This window comes from Strongylocentrotus purpuratus, unplaced genomic scaffold (genome assembly GCF_000002235.5).
Source record: "Strongylocentrotus purpuratus isolate Spur 01 unplaced genomic scaffold, Spur_5.0 spur5_scaffold_3, whole genome shotgun sequence".
NCBI lineage: Eukaryota > Metazoa > Echinodermata > Echinoidea > Camarodonta > Strongylocentrotidae > Strongylocentrotus > Strongylocentrotus purpuratus.
The window spans coordinates 29,931,175-29,951,515 of record NW_022145609.1 but is presented as its reverse complement, the minus strand read 5'-3'; the positions used below and the strand labels follow the sequence as shown (position 1 = coordinate 29,951,515).

The 20,341-nt window shown below is 36.1% G+C and overlaps 1 protein-coding gene across 1 annotated transcript; it reads right to left on the bottom strand.

The window, feature by feature from the left end:
- Window positions 1–16,920: 16,920 nt before the first annotated feature.
- On the bottom strand, window positions 16,921–18,177 carry LOC575526 (E3 ubiquitin-protein ligase TRIM33). The gene has a single exon (XM_011666989.2). It carries the CDS (start codon window positions 18,175–18,177, stop codon window positions 16,921–16,923), a length of 1,257 nt encoding a protein of 418 aa, XP_011665291.2.
- Window positions 18,178–20,341: the final 2,164 nt, after the last annotated feature.

Genomic DNA, 20,341 nt, shown 5'->3' with positions numbered 1-20,341 from the left:
ATTGTGTGCAGCTTCAGTCATTTAACACATTATAGTCAACACGACATTTTAAGGTTAAATACTAAATTACGTCCCTTTTTGCGTTCATGACTTCCTAGGTTCACCAGGTGTGGTCGTGCTCATAACTGCCGTATCTGCAAAGAACTATTGCCTCTTCACAGAAGGGTATGTATTTTGATAGAATCTTTACCCATGTTATATTTACAATTCTGACAATAACCAATGGAAAATGGAGAGTCTAAATAATTAGCATCATAATTAACTCTGTTTTATAATTATGTTGAAGGAGAGACTGCCGATGATCTAACATAATGATGTATTTACAATTGCAAGTGTGAGGGTATAAGAAGGAATGAACTGGGTTAATCTGCAGTATCTCGACACCATCGTATGTTTAAATGTGAAAAGTAATGATGATTGCTCTCATACCAACAGGTGTTTCTTCGGCATGTGGTCTATGATCGGAGGTCTTGTGACACCGATTGGCCTTCTCCTTCTTTTGAATGCATACATCTTAATCCGCGTCCACTTCCCGTCACATCGCCTGGCTCCTGATCCTCACCAACAGAATATGGAGGTTAACATACCAAAGTTACAGAGCCGAGAGCATGCGTGGATCGCAGTCTGTGATATTATTCTGTTATGTCTCTCTTTGACTTTCGGATACCTCCACGTACTGTCACCTACCGACCGCACAGTACAGGCTGTGCTTATTGGATACAAAGTCCTGCAGGGCTTATCTTTCATTCTCTTGCATTGCATTATTCCTCTAGATGCAAGGAAGGAGATGAAGGATATTCTGGTTTCGTGTCGGTTGATGCCTTTCCTCCACGCTTTTCCATTTTTCTCCCGCGCTTTAACTAATCGTCCTGTCAATCAGACAAGAGACATAAAGCCACAATCGCATACTGACGTCATCACTGGACCCGACAGAGACTTTGAGCCTTCCATACCAGTGGCTCCTGGAACGTACACATATCCGAAACCATCTACAGCGCGGCCAACGTTTGATGATGAAGTAATAACTCCGAGACCTCGTCTGAAACTTGAACCTCTTTGTCCGGTTGTTCGCAGACCTGATATCCTTCAAAGATCCCCGGTACTCCGTCTGCTGGCTGATCAGAACCTGATCGCTGGACCTGACTTTGGATCCAAACCCCTCGGAGATGCATTCAAAATACCGCAATTACCACGAATCCAGGCCCAGAACAGAACCATTGAAATAAGTGCAGCGGAACCTACATGCGATGAACAAGTAGTGTCCAGTCATTTTCCAGATGGTAATCAACAACTCCGTCACAACGACCAGGCCGGTAGGAATGACGAGACGCAATCTTACATGTCGAGTTCTTACAAGGGAAGGTCCCTTTATGACGTTGACTCGGAAACACAGGAGTCAATCTTGTAAAGCTATGGTCACAAAGGTTCGTACGAACGATGCTTTCGTACGAATCTCCCTGTTTTTCCATTGTCTTTCCGAATTTCCATTGTCTGAAAATCGTTCGTACGGCGTTCGTAGCAGTTCGTAATGGCATTTGTGACCGAGGCTTAACTCTAAAGGCTTGTTCAAATGTGGTGCGGTAAACCGCCCAAAATATACATGTGCAAGTTCGCTTGATACGACACATTATCAAGATAATGGCTGCGTCCACGTCATGCTAAAAGGCATTTCACTATGCCAATATAAATCGTCAATATTGTATATCAAAGGGCAGGTATACATCTTATTATTCAGAATACTTACGCTTATTCTTTGGGGTGATGTTTCCTTTTATTATTTTTTGGAGTCATGTAAGGTTTGAACGATGACAAGCCGCGTGCCTCAGTTGGATCCTAGCTTTGTGCTTGAATACATGCATAATTCGGAATCGACATTTACAACACAATGAAAGAAATTTGAAAAAATGCAAACAACTTAAAAACAACTTTCGCCACTTTGGCAATATATATATATATATATATATATACGTATTTAAACATTGTATTTAAAAATGTAAAGAGGATTGGAATTAAATTGGCATAACACTTTTTTCAAGTCGGTAAAAAGGCCTAATTGGCCCCAGATTGAGGACAGTCGTGCGACCCTTCTGACTTTTTTGCTGATTTGTCATTTCTTTTCACTGAAGAGGCTGTCGTGCCCTAAATCCCCGATTTTACTATTAAGGCAATTACGAATTTCAATCAGGAAGAGTGTAATCGTTAGGGTTTATGCACAAGACAATAGTATAACCGTCTAATAGTATCTCATGTTTGTCAGTGAACTTATCACTTGTATTCTTTTATGGCTGTTTTATGGTATGTTTGCATAGTTTATATGCATCTTTTAGGCAATCTTGAAGTGCGGAATATATATAAATCTCTTTTACATTTAATTTTTAAAAAAATCATTGTGCAGTCTCCATATTGTTGTACTTTGTACAAAAATGTGTTTGATTAACATTTCTTTATTGATTGATTGATTGATTACTTGATTGATATTATCCCAACAACATAAAGGATTTTTAAAGACAGGTTTCATAACCGTTTGTTTCTTTTCTACTTGCTTAAATAGTTTGTATTAATAGCGTGGTATTATATAGATTGGCAAAATATTTGAAATTTTATTCTAAAATGTGATAGCCAGTGCAATGTGTTTTTCATTCATGTGCAGGTGCATTTGTAGACTTGATTTATTTTTTGTAACCAAGTGTTACTTATAAAACACATGTTTTCTTAATTTAAGATTTTAATTCAAAACTTTCCGCAAAAACATGTTTTGTGTTAGTCTGATGGAGAGAAAATTATTGAGTGTAATTGTTAAAATTTCATCAATTCAAACAAATTCTGCTATGGGTAGAGTCTACATTATATTTATAATGTGGTACAGTTATTACACAAATAAAATAAACCTGTGTACAAAAAAAATATGATTTCATATACATGTATGAAACTTGATTACTCATTTTTCAATTAGGATATTAATCTATAAATGTAAATACCTCCTAGTAATTAGTTCATTTGCACAAATACATAATTATTGAACGAGTAATTGTAATTGTTTTATTTGTTTGTTATTCTCTTCCGTCTATTTTTCACGATGCTTTGCTGTCTGAAGCATGTGAAAACATGCAGTGTAAGGCATATCGATATTTTTCACATCAGATGTTTGATTGCAGAAAACAAAGAATCACCTTTATCAATAAATATTTGTCATTACCTACATTTCAAATTGACCATGCAACGCTTTGTTTCTTGGGTCTTGTAACTTTTAAGATGAATTAGAAAACCTTTTTTTAATGTAAATGTTTGGATCTCTCGCTGTCCCTACATTCAATAATTCCAACACTATCCCGAAAAAATTGGTTACTAATAAAGATGACCTGTGTTGAAACCCGCACATATTCATTTAGTTTTTCACATACCACTGCACTTTCTTTTCATATGTAACGAAAATACAGAAGGCTCCGTCTGTTCATATTAGGGACTTTTAGATTTGCGTGGACTGATACGTGTGACGTCCATTCATGGCAGTGCATTAAAAGGACGTCGATCGTAGCAATCCACGTTGTCGTTGTGCAAATCTAAAAGTCCCTATTATAAACTAAACATGGCGATGATTATGCAATGACAAGAAACATATAGTCGATCAAACTTGAGTTTTAATTTGTTTTTAATAGGTTTATTACATTGGTTCGTTTGTTGTAAGGGGCCTTTTGATATCTGGCATAAATTACTGTAAACAATATTGAGAAATGCACAATTGAAGGTTTCGGTAACACCATGGTAGCTTTATTATATATATTATTCAAATTAATTATTATTTACCGTATATGGAAGAACTTCACGTCGCAAATGAAATAACGAGCTCAGGGCACAGGTGAAGAAACGATTCACAAGATTGTCTATATGTGCCCCAAGCGCCATGATGGTAGTTATGTTAGTTGGTAGTTAAGGATTTATAGAACATCCTGTGTAATTCCACAGAAGTTAAAATTGTTGAATTGGTAGACGAATCAATGAACAGTAGATGCGATTTGATCCTAGGAAATCGACCTTGTGTTCGACCATGCGACCAATGATATAAGAGGATTTTACAAACATCTCATATCGTCACCCGTTTCACGAACCGTCCTCTCTGGCCAAATTCGGCATTTTTTTCAATTTTTATTTTTTTTGCATTTTTTTCATGTACTAATAAATACCTACATTTTGTGAAAATTTCAGAGTCTAACATTGCGCGGTTACGTAATAACGACGTCATCGTAAAGCGTCCTCTTGCAATAAATTGGATATTTCTGTACCACGAACCGTCCTCTCTCGCGCTCGCGCGCTCAGGACACTTCGTGGTGAAGAATTTGACGTAAATTGATCCGTCTGCTGCACCACGAAGCGGCCGCTTCCCTGGAAAGTTTGCCCGGATCCAATTATTTCGTAAGTATATGCTCTAAGATCTATTTTCTAAAACATAAAATATTTTCAAAAAACAATAAGAGATTCTTCCTTCGGTTATAGCAATTATATTTTTCTAAAAAGTTCATTTTATCATTAAATTCTCACGAAAAATTATGTTACAGTCCCGCCTATTCAGTTTTTGGTTGGACCTAACACGAAATCCTGTCTGACTGTTGATAATAAGAACTAACTTCAGATCTACTGAAGATATCTGCTTTCTAAGATTATTTAATGAATACTGTCTGTAGATTAGATAAACACAGGAAAAACTAGAACAAGAGCAATTCAACACTAGTAATTTAGGTCTAACTCTAGATCTAGACCTAGGATCTACTTTGTCTTTATCTTTCTACTATTACTAACGACGACGATTTAGGCCTAGACCAGATCTATTTCTGATCAAAGAAAGACACAAATTAGACCTAGATGTAACTTAGTCTTAGTGTAGATCTAGACTAGAGTCTAGCTAGACCATAGTCTGACTAGACCTAGGTCTAGTCCTAACTTTTTTTAGTATTATTAAGATGTATAATGTTAGGTAACCTATCTTATACTATAGATTTTATCTAGATCTAGATCTAACATTTGGACTAGATAGTTAAGGTTTTACCTAGGAGCTCCACCATTAGCAGATCTTAAGTCATTTGTGCCCTGCCCATTTCGGGGACCAAAACTGAAAGTTCTATTTTATATGTAATCTAATCAAGATAGTTACAATTAATGTACTGAACAATAGTTGGACTTCATCTAGATTAACCATTTTTTCATTACAAAAAAAATGTCTTATTCAGTCCCAAAAATTGGCAGGGACCAGGGTATTCATGTTCATGTTCTTGTTGACATTTTTATTTATGTACTTGAATGCATGGTGTAGTAAAATTATTGTAACTTTAATCTCTACCTATGTGTCAAATCATTGTGAAACCGATTTGTATATCATTGACTTTTATAATATTTTGTCTCATTTTTTTTCTTGTTTTTATTATCGCAGATGTGGCTGTGCAACTTAGAGAAGGAGATATCTAAAACAAAGCAGGTATGCCAAGACCAAAGAAGAGCAAAGGGAAAAGTGGATCAAGGTAAGAATTCTTATGTTTACCAGAATAAATATTTATAAATAATGAAATGGTGTTAAAAAACAATATATAGGTGATGTCTTTGACTTTATAATTTCAAGTGTTGGGCCAATATTAATGCAGAATAATAATTTCTTCATGAATTATAAAAAATAAGGCTATAATTTCTTTACCAGTTCATCTCTCATGGAACAGCTTAATATGTATGTTTATTACCGAATACATACCGGTATGCAAAATTGTTATGAAAATAAGGTTGTTGAAATCTCTCTTTCTTTTTTTTATTCCTTTTTAGACCGGATAAAGGCTATGATGTTTTGGTGCAATGGCATTTGAATGGTGCAAACAACATTGTTCATTCACCACTCCTTCAGTGGACAGGGAAGATGACAAAAGGGAAAGAGGTGATCATGGACTATGAAGGGACTCTGTGGCAAGGAATCGTTCTCGATTCAGAATATCTTGAAGATTCAGAATCGTCTGATGAGGAATTTGACATCCCCCTGGCACGACTTTCTGACAAATATGCAGGTATTACTCTCCTTTTCCTCTTTTTCCCAATTTGATATCATCTGAGTGTTAACCAGTTCTTGGGAGTATGAGAGTCTTGTCAAGAAAATGTTTACAATAATGAACTTGTGCATGAAAAAATGAACATATTTACAATAATGAATATGTATATACAAAAGAACGTAATTACAATTATGAATAAGAATGTTTGCATTATGAAAGTACAAGAATATAACAACAACAACAATCTAGACCAACTTTCCTACAAGATCTTAATGAGGAAAGACCGAAGCGCATGTTCAATATTATAAATGGATTCTTCTACATTTGTAAGATCTTTTTTTAGGGGGGAGGGGTGGGTGCAGGTTTGGGATGAGTCTTCTATTTGGGGGGGGGGGGAGGCATTGGAACTAGTGTGTATATTTCACTATTGTAGTCTTATTCATTTTTTTTTTGGGGGGGGGGGGGCATCTTCTTCGGAGAGTTTAAAACTAGTGTTTATATTCAATTTTTGTAATCCTACCCCAGAAGCAAAACTTGGTCCTCTACCCGTATCATCGCCATCACTTCCTGAAGATTCAACAGGATGTGGATCTGGATTGCCTGAACCAATATCCATCGCAAGTGACCAGATAACACAGTCTGATGAGGAATTTGACATCCCCCTGGCACGACTTTCTGACAAATATGCAGGTATTACACTCCTTTTCCCAATTTGATAGATAAGATAAGATAAGGTTTTATTAAACTCTATCGAACCCCGATCGGGAGTATGAGAGTCTCAACAAGAACATATTGACAATAATGAATTTGTGCATGAAAAAATGACCATATTTACAATAATGAATATGCATATACAAATGAACTTAATTACAATTATGAATAAGAATGTTTGCATTATGAAAGTACAAGAATATAACAACAACAACAATCTAGACCAACTTTCCTACAAGATCTTAATGAGGAAAGACCGAAGCGCATGTTCAATATTATAAATGGATTCTTCTACATTTGTAAGATCTTTTTTTAGGGGGGAGGGGTGGGTGCAGGTTTGGGATGAGTCTTCTATTTGGGGGGGGGGGGAGGCATTGGAACTAGTGTGTATATTTCACTAAATATTGTAGTCTTATTCATTTTTTTTTTGGGAGGGGCATCTTCTTCGGAGAGTTTAAAACTAGTGTTTATATTCAATTTTTGTAATCCTACCCCAGAAGCAAAACTTGGTCCTCTACCCGTATCATCGCCATCACTTCCTGAAGATTCAACAGGATGTGGATCTGGATTGCCTGAACCAATATCCATCGCAAGTGACCAGATAACACAGTCTGATGAGGAATTTGACATCCCCCTGGCACGACTTTCTGACAAATATGCAGGTATTACACTCCTTTTCCCAATTTGATAGATAAGATAAGATAAGATTTTATTAAACTCTATCGAACCCCGATCGGGAGTATGAGAGTCTCAACAAGAACATATTGACAATAATGAATTTGTGCATGAAAAAATGACCATATTTACAATAATGAATATGCATATACAAATGAACTTAATTACAATTATGAATAAGAATGTTTGCATTATGAAAGTACAAGAATATAACAACAACAACAATCTAGACCAACTTTCCTACAAGATTTTAATGAGGAAAGACCGAAGCGCATGTTCAATATTATAAATGGATTCTTCTACATTTGTAAGATCTTTTTTTAGGGGGGAGGGGTGGGTGCAGGTTTGGGATGAGTCTTCTATTTGGGGGGGGGGGGAGGCATTGGAACTAGTGTGTATATTTCACTATTGTAGTCTTATTCATTTTTTTTTTTTGGGAGGGGCATCTTCTTCGGAGAGTTTAAAACTAGTGTTTATATTCAATTTTTGTAATCCTACCCCAGAAGCAAAACTTGGTCCTCTACCCGTATCATCGCCATCACTTCCTGAAGATTCAACAGGATGTGGATCTGGATTGCCTGAACCAATATCCATCGCAAGTGACCAGATAACACAGTCTGATGAGGAATTTGACATCCCCCTGGCACGACTTTCTGACAAATATGCAGGTATTACACTCCTTTTCCCAATTTGATAGATAAGATAAGATAAGATTTTATTAAACTCTATCGAACCCCGATCGGGAGTATGAGAGTCTCAACAAGAACATATTGACAATAATGAATTTGTGCATGAAAAAATGACCATATTTACAATAATGAATATGCATATACAAATGAACTTAATTACAATTATGAATAAGAATGTTTGCATTATGAAAGTACAAGAATATAACAACAACAACAATCTAGACCAACTTTCCTACAAGATCTTAATGAGGAAAGACCGAAGCGCATGTTCAATATTATAAATGGATTCTTCTACATTTGTAAGATCTTTTTTTAGGGGGGAGGGGTGGGTGCAGGTTTGGGATGAGTCTTCTATTTGGGGGGGGGGGAGGCATTGGAACTAGTGTGTATATTTCACTATTGTAGTCTTATTCATTTTTTTTTTGTTGGGAGGGGCATCTTCTTCGGAGAGTTTAAAACTAGTGTTTATATTCAATTTTTGTAATCCTACCCCAGAAGCAAAACTTGGTCCTCTACCCGTATCATCGCCATCACTTCCTGAAGATTCAACAGGATGTGGATCTGGATTGCCTGAACCAATATCCATCGCAAGTGACCAGATAACACAGTCTGATGAGGAATTTGACATCCCCCTGGCACGACTTTCTGACAAATATGCAGGTATTACACTCCTTTTCCCAATTTGATAGATAAGATAAGATAAGATTTTATTAAACTCTATCGAACCCCGATCGGGAGTATGAGAGTCTCAACAAGAACATATTGACAATAATGAATTTGTGCATGAAAAAATGACCATATTTACAATAATGAATATGCATATACAAATGAACTTAATTACAATTATGAATAAGAATGTTTGCATTATGAAAGTACAAGAATATAACAACAACAACAATCTAGACCAACTTTCCTACAAGATCTTAATGAGGAAAGACCGAAGCGCATGTTCAATATTATAAATGGATTCTTCTACATTTGTAAGATCTTTTTTTAGGGGGGAGGGGTGGGTGCAGGTTTGGGATGAGTCTTCTATTTGGGGGGGGGAGGCATCGGAACTAGTGTGTATATTTCACTATTGTAGTCTTATTCATTTTTTTTTTTTGGGAGGGGCATCTTCTTCGGAGAGTTTAAAACTAGTGTTTATATTCAATTTTTGTAATCCTACCCCAGAAGCAAAACTTGGTCCTCTACCCGTATCATCGCCATCACTTCCTGAAGATTCAACAGGATGTGGATCTGGATTGCCTGAACCAATATCCATCGCAAGTGACCAGATAACACAGTCTGACAGCCATGCAGGTAAAAATATCTTCCAATAATAGTTCATGACTATTCATAATAACATAAAGAAATCAGAGGACTGTCCACAGTACAAGGAAATTATACTGATGATAATAACTAAAGTGAAATTATATTGATACAGTTAGAATGGACAAAAAGCACACTTCATTTTATTGATTGTGTACGTGTTCTGAATATAAAAGGGATTTTCTATTCATTTATTCAATATCCTGATCAATTATTATCACACTTATTGTTTCTGTTGTGCTCAATATAACTTTACCTGTGTCCCGAAAATTATGTCATTACATTCACTATCATTGTTTTCCCTTTGTCTTTTTATCTTCTCCAGATTCTCCGCTCCATCCAAACATGCAGTGTGGTCAGAGAAATCCTGAAACATGTGACAATTTCATGTGTACTGATGAAGTTTGGGCAGCGTGTCCAGAGTGCTTGTGTTTCTTATGCTTCCTTCATTTTAACTTACGTGATGATTGCCTTTGTCATAATCTTGCATTCAATCTCAGTGAAATTCCACTTGACATCAGTTCAAGTGCATCACAGTACCAAGGGCTCACCAACGAAGAAGAAAGGAACAATGAAGACGAGGTTATGCCGTTAATGGAATCAAGAAGAGGAAACTTTGAAAACCAAGCCTCATTGGATACAAGAGTTGAAGAGAACGGAGATCAGGTACTGATGGCGACTCTGGAATCAAAACAATCTGATGCGACCGACTCATTAGATATTCCAGAGCATCTTGAAGAAGCTAGCCTTCCCCAGGAATCAGCTGATAATAGTCAACTGTCTCCTGAATCATTTCAAGTAGATGGGGAAAGAGCATTGGAAGTGCCAGAGCAGCCAAAGACGGTGAAGAGTAGAAATCAATTAGTCAAAGAACGGAGAAATGCTGGTTACAGCTATGAGAGTGAAAAGAGTAAGGAACTAAAAGCGGCGAGGAGATTTGCTAGCTACGAAACCTCATGTGAAAAGTGTCATTTCAGAGGACTTAGTTGCAACACATTTAGTTGCAACACTCGTGAAGCTATTAGATCAGCTTTTTATGACCTTGCTGATCTGACAAAGCAGAGAGAATGGATTGGACGGCACACCGAACAGATTCAAGAAAAGAAGTCAAGAAAGATCAGAAAATGTGCGTATTTCCTGCCCAATGCAGGTGATCCATGCATTAAAGTTCGTGTATGCAAAGCGATGTTCGTGGGAACATTAGGTATATCAGAGAGGCAAGTGAAGACCGTGCTTGGAAAGAAGAGACCATACGGCTGCCTTGAAGGTGAAGGAAGGGGTGGCAGGCAGACGTCTGACAGAGACGCTCTATTACGTGAAGGGGTGAAGCGGCACATTAATCAATTTCCGCGTCAAGAATCTCATTATTGTCGGGCCAACAGTCGATGTGAATACCTTTCAGAAGATCTCAATCCTGAGATCATGTATCGCATGTACAATTCATCTACAGAAGGTACAGAGGAATGTGCTTCTTTATCTCTTTACAGGAAGGTTCTGAAGAAGATGAATATCAAGTTCCATCATCCGAAAAAGGACATGTGCCCCTTGTGCGAAACCTACAGACGTGGGAATCCCAAAGAGAGGGAAGAAATTGCAGGGGCATACAAAGTTCACATTGCTGAAAAAGAAAAAGTAAGAGAGTTGAAGAGTCTTGCTAAGGAAAGAGCTTCAGTCGACCACACATTTGTCTCTGCAGTTTTCGATCTGCAGCAGGTCATTTACTTGCCGAAGTCCCCACAATCTGACATTTTCTACAAACGTAGACTCAGCAACTACAACTTCACGATATATGAACTTGCAAGCAAGGACGGATGGTGCTTTCTTTCACACGAGTGCGAAACAAAAAGAGGATCCTGTGAAATTGCCTCACACGTCCATCGGTACCTTAACAGTCTAGATGAGAGGGGTGTGAAACAAGTAGTGTTCTACTGTGATGGCTGTGTCGGTCAAAATAAGAACTCTATCATCCCAACAATGCTGCAACATTTCATCGGAAAGGCTAAGTCCGTTGAATCGGTCACAGGTAATTACTTCCCTACAAACCACGGACAAAGTGAGGGTGATGCCATGCACAGCGTCATAGAACAAAGCATTAGACGTGTGAAAGAAGTCATGGTACCGACTCAATTGAGCACCATTTGTGCGATGGCTCGTCTTCACCCCCATCCTTATCATGTAGTAGAAGTCCAATCAAGAGATATTGATGATTGGAAGTCTGTTGGTCAACAGAAAGGTATTCTGCGAGTCCGAACCTCTGAGGGTGGACAAACCGTAGACTGGAAGAAATTCATGGCTATGAAGGTCGTGAAAGGTGAAGTGGATTCCGTGTACTTCAAGTATTCTCACACTGATGAAGAATTTGATGTGATCAGGACAAACCAGACACGGAGAGGTGTAGAAGAGGTCACTGAAGTAACACCCGAGCCTCTCTACAGGAATGGCCCACCAAAGCTATCTTTGGGTAAATATCAGGATCTCAAGGCCCTCTGCAGCGGCACTACACCTGCGGTCTGGCACCCACTCCACCAGGCTTTTTATGATAAGCTGCCTCACTACTAAACTATGCTACCCAAATGATATCAGTTAATTAATGCTTTCATATTCTTTGTTTCCATAAAAAGTAATCACTGACCAGTTCATATCTGAAATGTAGAGTTGAATCTGCTAGATTGTGACGAGCTGTGTTTGTCATTATGATACTTTGCGTATTTTCATATGAGCGATTTCAATTTTTGTTGAAAATCAAATCTTAAAAAAAAAAGAACTTGTTTATAAATGATTCACAATTGAGACTAAAAAAATACTTTTGCATGACATCGAAACGAAAATTACTTATTTCATTGGTATGAGATGTATCTAGCACAAGAGATAATATATCAATGACATATTAATTAAATGATTTGTATTGAATGATGCATTCTTTGGGATATTACATTCATAGTTACGAAATTAAGCTGGCTCATTTTATTTATTTATTTTTTTCATCTGTAAATATTGAAGTTTTAATATAAGGAATAGACTATAGAGATGAAATTATCAAATGAATTGACGAGAAATAATCAATTCTTTTGAATATTGTGTCAATATGATATTTATTGTACTCAAGACAAGTGATATTTTACCATTTCCATCTGTAAATAATGCAGTTTAAAAACAAAATGTAATACACTGAAATAATTAAATGAATTGACGAGAAATAATCAATTCTTTTGAATATTGTGTCAATATGATACTTATTGTACTCAAGACAAGTGATATTTTAACATTTCCATCCGTAAATAATGCAGTTTAAAAACAAAATGTAATACACTGAAATAATTAAATGAATTTATGAGAAATAATACATTCTTTTCAATATTATATTTCTATGAGATGTATCTGGCTCTTTCAGAACATTGGTATTTCTTATCTGTAAATGCCGATACAGCTTTAAAGAGAAAAAAATTATATGAAGATGAAATGATTTAATAACATGTGTTGAAGATAAATGATGTTTTCTTTGGAATAATACATTCCTATGAGATGTATCTGGCTCATTCCTTTTTTTATCTGTAAATAATGCAGTTTAAATAGAACTCTGAATTTACTACGGATATGAAATAATTACAATAATTAAAAATAAATAATGCATTTGTTAAATGATGTGTTGAAATTTAATATTTATATCCGTCAATAATGCAGTTTAGAAATAACATAATGAAGTAAACTTGGAAATGGAAAATACGAGATGTATCAAGGACTAGAATTTAATGTTTCTATCTGTAAATAGTGTAGTTTAAAAAAAATAACAATGAAGTATACATTGGAAATAGAATAACTACATGAATGGAAGAAAAGTGATACATAATTTTAAATATTTCATTATTGTGATGAATCTGACTAAAGAGATCTTGGTGAAATTTTGATATTTCCATCTGCAAACAATGAAGTTTAACAAGATTCTATGGAAATCAAAATGAATAGAATGTGGAAAAGTTATATATCCTTTTGAATATTCCTAAGACATGTGCATAATTGAATATATTTCATGCAGAGTTGTGAGGAATAGGATTATTAAAATCCTCTAATTTGATGTCCAATATATCACTTTTTCATTAATAGAGACAAAGGTTTTACTTTATACAACTGATATAAAGAGTCAAATCACGAGGACTTCTTGATGACTGGATATGAAGAAACAAAAAAAACAAAAATTGAAATAACATTCCATCATTGTCCATTCTTTTTTGTCTCAATGAGATCTAAACAAACATTATGCCAAAATGTCAATGTGTGTGATTTTTTTTTTAAAGGAATTGTAATTCGTCTTGCCTATTTCAGATTTTGTTCTGTCTGTAAATATTTCTGTTAAATATGTTGCAAATACTATGGAATGAAATAATATGATGATTATTAAAAGATAAAAAGACACAATTGATAAATAATCTATGTTTGTTTATTTTTTTAAATATTTGAAGCAGGCAATGGACGTGTGTATCTAAATCCTTTGTTTCCATGCATGTCTGATTTATCTGATTTTCTTAATTTAAAGTGCCTTATGAAATTACTGCAGACAAATTTAAAAAAAGAAGAAAGAACGGAAGAAATAAAGAAAGAAAGGAAGAAAATTTGGTAAAGAAAGCAAGGAGGAAAGAAAGAAAGAAAATGTAAAGAGAAGGAAGGAAGGCAGACGAAAAAGTAAAGGAAGGAAGGAAGGCAGAAAGAAACAAAGAAAGAAGAAGCAAAGAAAGAAAGAAAGCAAGATTTACTATCAATCCAGAATTGGACAATGTTAAAAGAAGAGCATTTTGATTTCGTCCAGTAAGATAGCAATACTAATAAACTAACTAATAAATTTCAAATAAAAGAAAAAAGAAAAGAAAAAGACAAATTATTGCATGCAATGAACTGATTTCCAATAAACGAATTTTGCCTGTTATTCAGTACAAAAAAAAAATCAATATTGAATTAAAATAACTATGAATGCTCACAGATCATACTTTAATTGAGATTTTCTTAAATATTCATTCGGTTTGTACACATCTTGTTAAGAGCGGACGGTTCGTGGTGAAATGGATTACTGTTGTAACGGAATTCATCTTTTTCACGAACCGTCTTCTCTGTTTATGAGGCAGTACGGACAAAAAATATTTCATCATTTTTGAAGAATTGATATTGAGTGAGAGTAGATGTGTCATTCTTTACTCTCATCATCACCCGGATTATTTCAACATCCCTAAAATGTTTGAAAATGTGAATTAGAAAACCGATGTCTGTAAACAACACTTTCCGATTCTCAGTCACTTCATCTTCCATTCATTTTGTACGGTTTTCAGTTGCGCGTAATAGGAGCGGACGGTTCGTGGTGAAAATAGCAATGCGCATTGTGCATTTCATCTTTTCCACGAACCGTCCGCAGGAGAGCGGCCAGTTCGTGGTAAAGACGCGAGGCGCGATCGCGCACTATATCTGTTCCACGAACCGTCCTCTCTGTTACAATGCTCGCTGTGGCGTAAATAATTAAGTTCAAGAAAATATAAAGATATGGGATGTAACTTTGGGACCTGAACTATCGAATGAAGTCATCGGTTTTTAATTTGCTCTACTTTTAGTTATAATTATTGCCGGTTTAAAAAAAGCTTTTCTTTAAATGCGTTTTCTGCGAAACTAACTTTCGCATCAAAGTGCGCAGAGAGGACGGTTCGTGGTGCAGGCGACGATATAGTAACACTATTTTTATACCAATTTTTCTTGATTTGAAGGGTTATATATGCCATTTTATTTCTAGTAATCAGTATGCAGTATGATATATTCATGTTTGTACAAATACGACTAAGTACATGTTAATACAAATAAGCACAAAATAATCTTGTTTTCGTACAAAACAACTTTTTTCGGATGTTAATATATATGATATATACCTCATAACTATTACTCCTATACAGTAATATAAATCTTAGCAGAAGTGTTCTTATATAGATTGCGAAATTCCTTTGCACAATAATGAAACAATTATAAATTAAAAGGATGATACACGTAAGAGTTGATTAAGAGCATTTTAATTCTTTCAAAACGAATTGTTAAATGGATTCAGTCTCGATATGTTTGTCGCAACATGTCAAAGATTAAATTATTAAAGTGATCATCATGCACAGTTTAAACTGTTTACATCGTCTCAAAGTATAATCGAATTGTGAAAGCTGTTGCATTCTATAGTATCTTGCCAACTATTGAATATTTCACCGGTTTACATTTTAAATTGAGCGAATTGTAGCCCAAAATAAATACTATACGAAAAAAAAGGTTAGATATCATAATAATCAATACAATGCCGCTTAGGCTCCAATATTAAGTATTTACTATTTATGTCATTCGGTTTCGGACTTTAAACCTTTCAGTACTAGAGACATATTTCCCTACTTATACGATAAAGTTACGATTGCAATGATGTAATTTCCAGACATATCCGAAACTATTTTTTTTCTGCTGCCAATTACTCTTGTATGTATTTCATCTAAACACTTCAAATTATCCGTGTTATCACGTTTTTGACGTCTGATTATTATCACGTCATATTTATTCATATATAATAAATGGAATTTAAATTGGAAATATTGATACGTACTGGTTTTAGAACTAGTGCTGTTTACATTGTGGGTAAAGCATATGTTATGTACAATTGCACAAATCATGTAAAATTATGACTGAGATATAGGGAGTCAAAATTATCAAAGTTTATCGGAAAGTCTTCTACAACAATAACTTACTCGATGAATGCCAGCATGCTGACTGAACTCAATCTAATATCATCGGAAAAGAAAACATTATTTGATGTAAAATGCTATTTTGTTCTCCAACTAGTGCTGCATATTGCATACATTGTGGGTAAAGAAATATGTTATGTACAATTGCACAAATCATGTAAAATTATGACTGAGATATTGGGAGTCAAAATTATCAAAGTTTATCGGAAAGTCTTCTACAACAATAACTTACTCGATGAATGCCAGCATGCTGACTGAACTCAATCTAATATCATCGGAAAAGAAAACATTATTTGATGTAAAAGGCTATTTCTTTTCTTTCGAAGTAGGAGAACCTAACTTTAAAAATATGATTTTGTTTGTTCAACTTACGAATAGTGTATAAACTGACTTGCACAAATGTTGTTGTCAAAGTGTTGTCTCGATGAGTCACGTATAATACATTTCGAAGGTTTCTTGAAATAAATCAATTATTGAAAAAAAAATAGAATATGACCGATTGTGCAGTGTGATTTTCGTTGTCTCCGTAGCCATAGGTAAATCGTTAAATTGTTATTTTTATGTTTATAGATATAAAGACTTCACAGGATTGATGGCACGATCCATATTTGCCACAGTTCATCATGATGACTATCCCATCCTCTTGGACCACTCAAAAGATTGGACTACTAAAATAGTGTTCATTCCCAGCACCATAAACATGCTAATAATTATCACCAGGCACATCTCAAAAGGAAAATAATGAAGATTATTTTAGATTTAATTTCCTACTCATTCACTATATTGAAGTGAATACCATTTCAGTTGGTATCGCGGGAAAGGGAACGAGGTTGTATGTAGTCTAAGGGTTCCCTGTGTCTTCGAAGATTCTTTGTTGGCAATATCAGCTGTAAGATCCTTGAGGAGATCTACGAAACCCCCACGCCTTGCCATTAATATATTGGATACGGTGCCTCTGCGCTTTAGGACATCGACATAGTTCTCTGCCGTGGTTGCCTTTATTCTCAGCTCCTCCAAGGACTTGATGAGCTCGTTGGTTGCCTTAGTCGAGTCACTCTCGACCCTAGACACCTTGGCCAACATGGACATTTTCTTGTCCTCGAGCTGCTGCAGGAGTTCTGCCCGGGCGATGTCAGCATCTTCAATGATCTGTTTCCGAAGCTCTTCGGCTTTATCTGCAATAGCCTTCTTATGCTCCAGGTGCGCCACAACGATTTTGTCAAATCTTGATGGGGTGAACCTGCTGACCAAGGTACTTGCCTCGTCCAAGAACGGCTTAATACCATCCTTGACATCTATAGATGGGTGCATACGATGCTCCTCTGATGAAACGCAATCGGTACAGATAGCTACCTGACATATAGTACAGAGCTTTGTGGAGAGTGACGACGGATGACTGCTGCATGTTGAATATGTGTGAGCATTGTCGACGTCAACTAGATTCTTTCCGTTCTTGATGTCATTTGTAGACACGATTGAATGATTGCGAGTCACAGACAGTTTCTTGTGTGCTACGACGCAAGTCGCGCAGATGAATTGTTTACAATCGCTACAGAAAGATGTAACCTTGCAATTGTTCTCTTGGCATGATTCACAGATTAAAGTGTCACTAGATTCTGCTTTCCCGCGTAGTTTGTCCGTGAAATCCACACTTCCGATCTTCATTTCTGCAAAAATGTTTGGGAAGAAATACTGCCTGGAATCATGAGTTTCTGCTTTTCCATTTCGTTTGCAGATCGGGCAAGCTGGGAGCTTAAGACCTCGTATCTCTTCGCCATCAGGATCCAACGCAAAAAAGTTGGTTGCTACTCGAAAGACACCTTGCGCTACACTTATCGCACTGTTTCCAATGCCAGGGAAGCTTGCTGATTTGGGTCTTTCTGGCTCTCGTTTCTTCTCCTGTCTCAAGCACTGATCACAGAAAGAATGAAAGCATTTTAGGAACTGTCCATTGCGTAGTTTACCCTCGCAAATCCCACATGTTAAGTCATCACCCAAACTGTATGGGTTGTTCTTCGATAGCGCCATATTGAAAATACGAGGTTCGTATATCACAAGACAGCTATTTCTGCTGTTGTGTCACGTTATGAGTCACTTGGCCCTCTGATGTGGCATACAAGTATTCTATTAGCTGCTGACTGTGGAGATGACGTCATCGTAAACGGAACTATAACCCCGGAACTTAACTTCCACGAGTTGTTACGAGGGACGTTTAAATAAACGGGCTATTTCCGCTAGGCAATCGCTCTGGTTTCGACTCAAACAAAAAAACAGTATACCTGGGCCTATTATTTTCTGTGTTGTATGAGCTATTCTGCACTGTCTATCCGAATAAAAGAAATTAAAACCACGGTTACTATTCTTTTAACAGAGCATGAGAGGGTTATCATTAGTATGCAAGCACAAACCCTGGTCAGTCGTAAAAGTGAGTCTGCACTATAAGACTACCATAGGCCATGCACTGTAGCTGCTCCTGACACCAGTAGGTAGCTGGGCTAGGCTTCTCTCAAGGCACAATGATTTTTTTTGATAAAGTGTCAAATTAGGGTCTGTGCTTAGTACAGACTAGTACGGAGCCTACTGTGTCTCCTATGCAGGCACTTTTACGCACGACTGGTAATAGTTTGTGCCTACAAACTAGGTTTATCACGTTGGTTAAACCATACCTTCCAGTTATTTCTAAAATATAAAATTGTTATCTGCTATCTGAATAATGGGTGAATTCAACCTTTTTATCAATGACAAACCATGGTGACTGCATGATACAAAATTTATGCAAAAGTCCTTTTGGAGTACATTTTTTCTATTGATCCACGTTCAACAGGTGGAAAGGTGCGATTTCAAAATTAATGAAGCCGATTTTGATTATTTCTTTAATTTTTTTTTTTTCTGTCAATTTACTAAACAGTATAATTGTTCCAAACCGTTCATTCGAATTATTCTGATTGCTGACCATCCACCCACCTCTTTCTCTCTCTCTCTCTCTCTCTCTCTCTCTCCATTTACTCCCCTTTTTTCTCTCTCTCTCTCTTCCTCTCGCTCTCTCTCTCTCTTTCTCTCTCTCTCTCTCTCTCTCTCTTTGTCTCTGCCTGTCTGTCTCTTTGTCTCTCTTCCTGTCTCTATCGTTTTTCCAATTTTGTAATTTTTCAGTCTCCCGCGCTCTCTTTCCCGATCTCTCTCTCTCTCTCTCTCTATCTCTCTCTTTCTTTAGTAACGATGCTATTCGCGAGGACACAAGGGCGGGAGTGAATGGTAAGGCGGTTCCTTATTAAATTATTCCTATAAAGTGGGTTACTAAAGAGGAACTGATGATAAAGTGCCGAAAGAAAAGTTTCTACTTGATTAAACATTACTTCTAAGTGAAATAATACGGAAAATCGTTTTCATATTTCAAAATTTCTATTTATTCTTTTACTTTGTCTTATAAACATACAGTGTACTTCAATAAATCTAGACATAACGAACGAATCTCCGCTTGAATAACAATTATTGAACAAATACGTACGTAAAATAAATACCGCAATAAAATGAGCGATTCATTGAGTGAGTAGGAAGTTTTGCGTTGCCATAAAGTATTTCCTTAAAGAAAATTGAAATTGACCTTGAGATAACTTTTCGAAAATAGTTGCGATCTTGTTATACGTATTTTATCTCTGTATACAAGATAGAATGGGCTCAAACCTACAAGAAAATTCCTACATGCATCTGAATGATGTACATTCTCAAGTGAAAGGAATACATCAATGACTAAAAACAGGGAGGAGGCACAAAATCATGTGTCTCACTTGAAATTTAGAGACCCTGTATACAGCGTCTATTTTAACATGGTGCAAGACGTTGGTCGTAAGAAGTATGTTTATATATTCATACGGTTAGAAAATGAGTTTAAAGAGTAGGTTAGAATACAATCGCCATTTAAGAGACAGGTCTTTTGTATAGAAAATGGACGTCAGAAGAAAAGGAGTTACCAGGGGACATATAGTTAGTCATTGTGGATAAAGAGAGTATTCAATTCCAAAAATATTATTTAATAAAATATTGCCAAGTGATATCTAACTAGAAAATATTTGTGTCCATCTTAAATTTCGAAGAATACTTCACCGCTCTACTTTTACACGGAAAATTTATGAAAAAGTGTCTTTTTGATCCTTCATCTGATAAGTAATTTTCAGCAACGAAAAGCGATTAATTT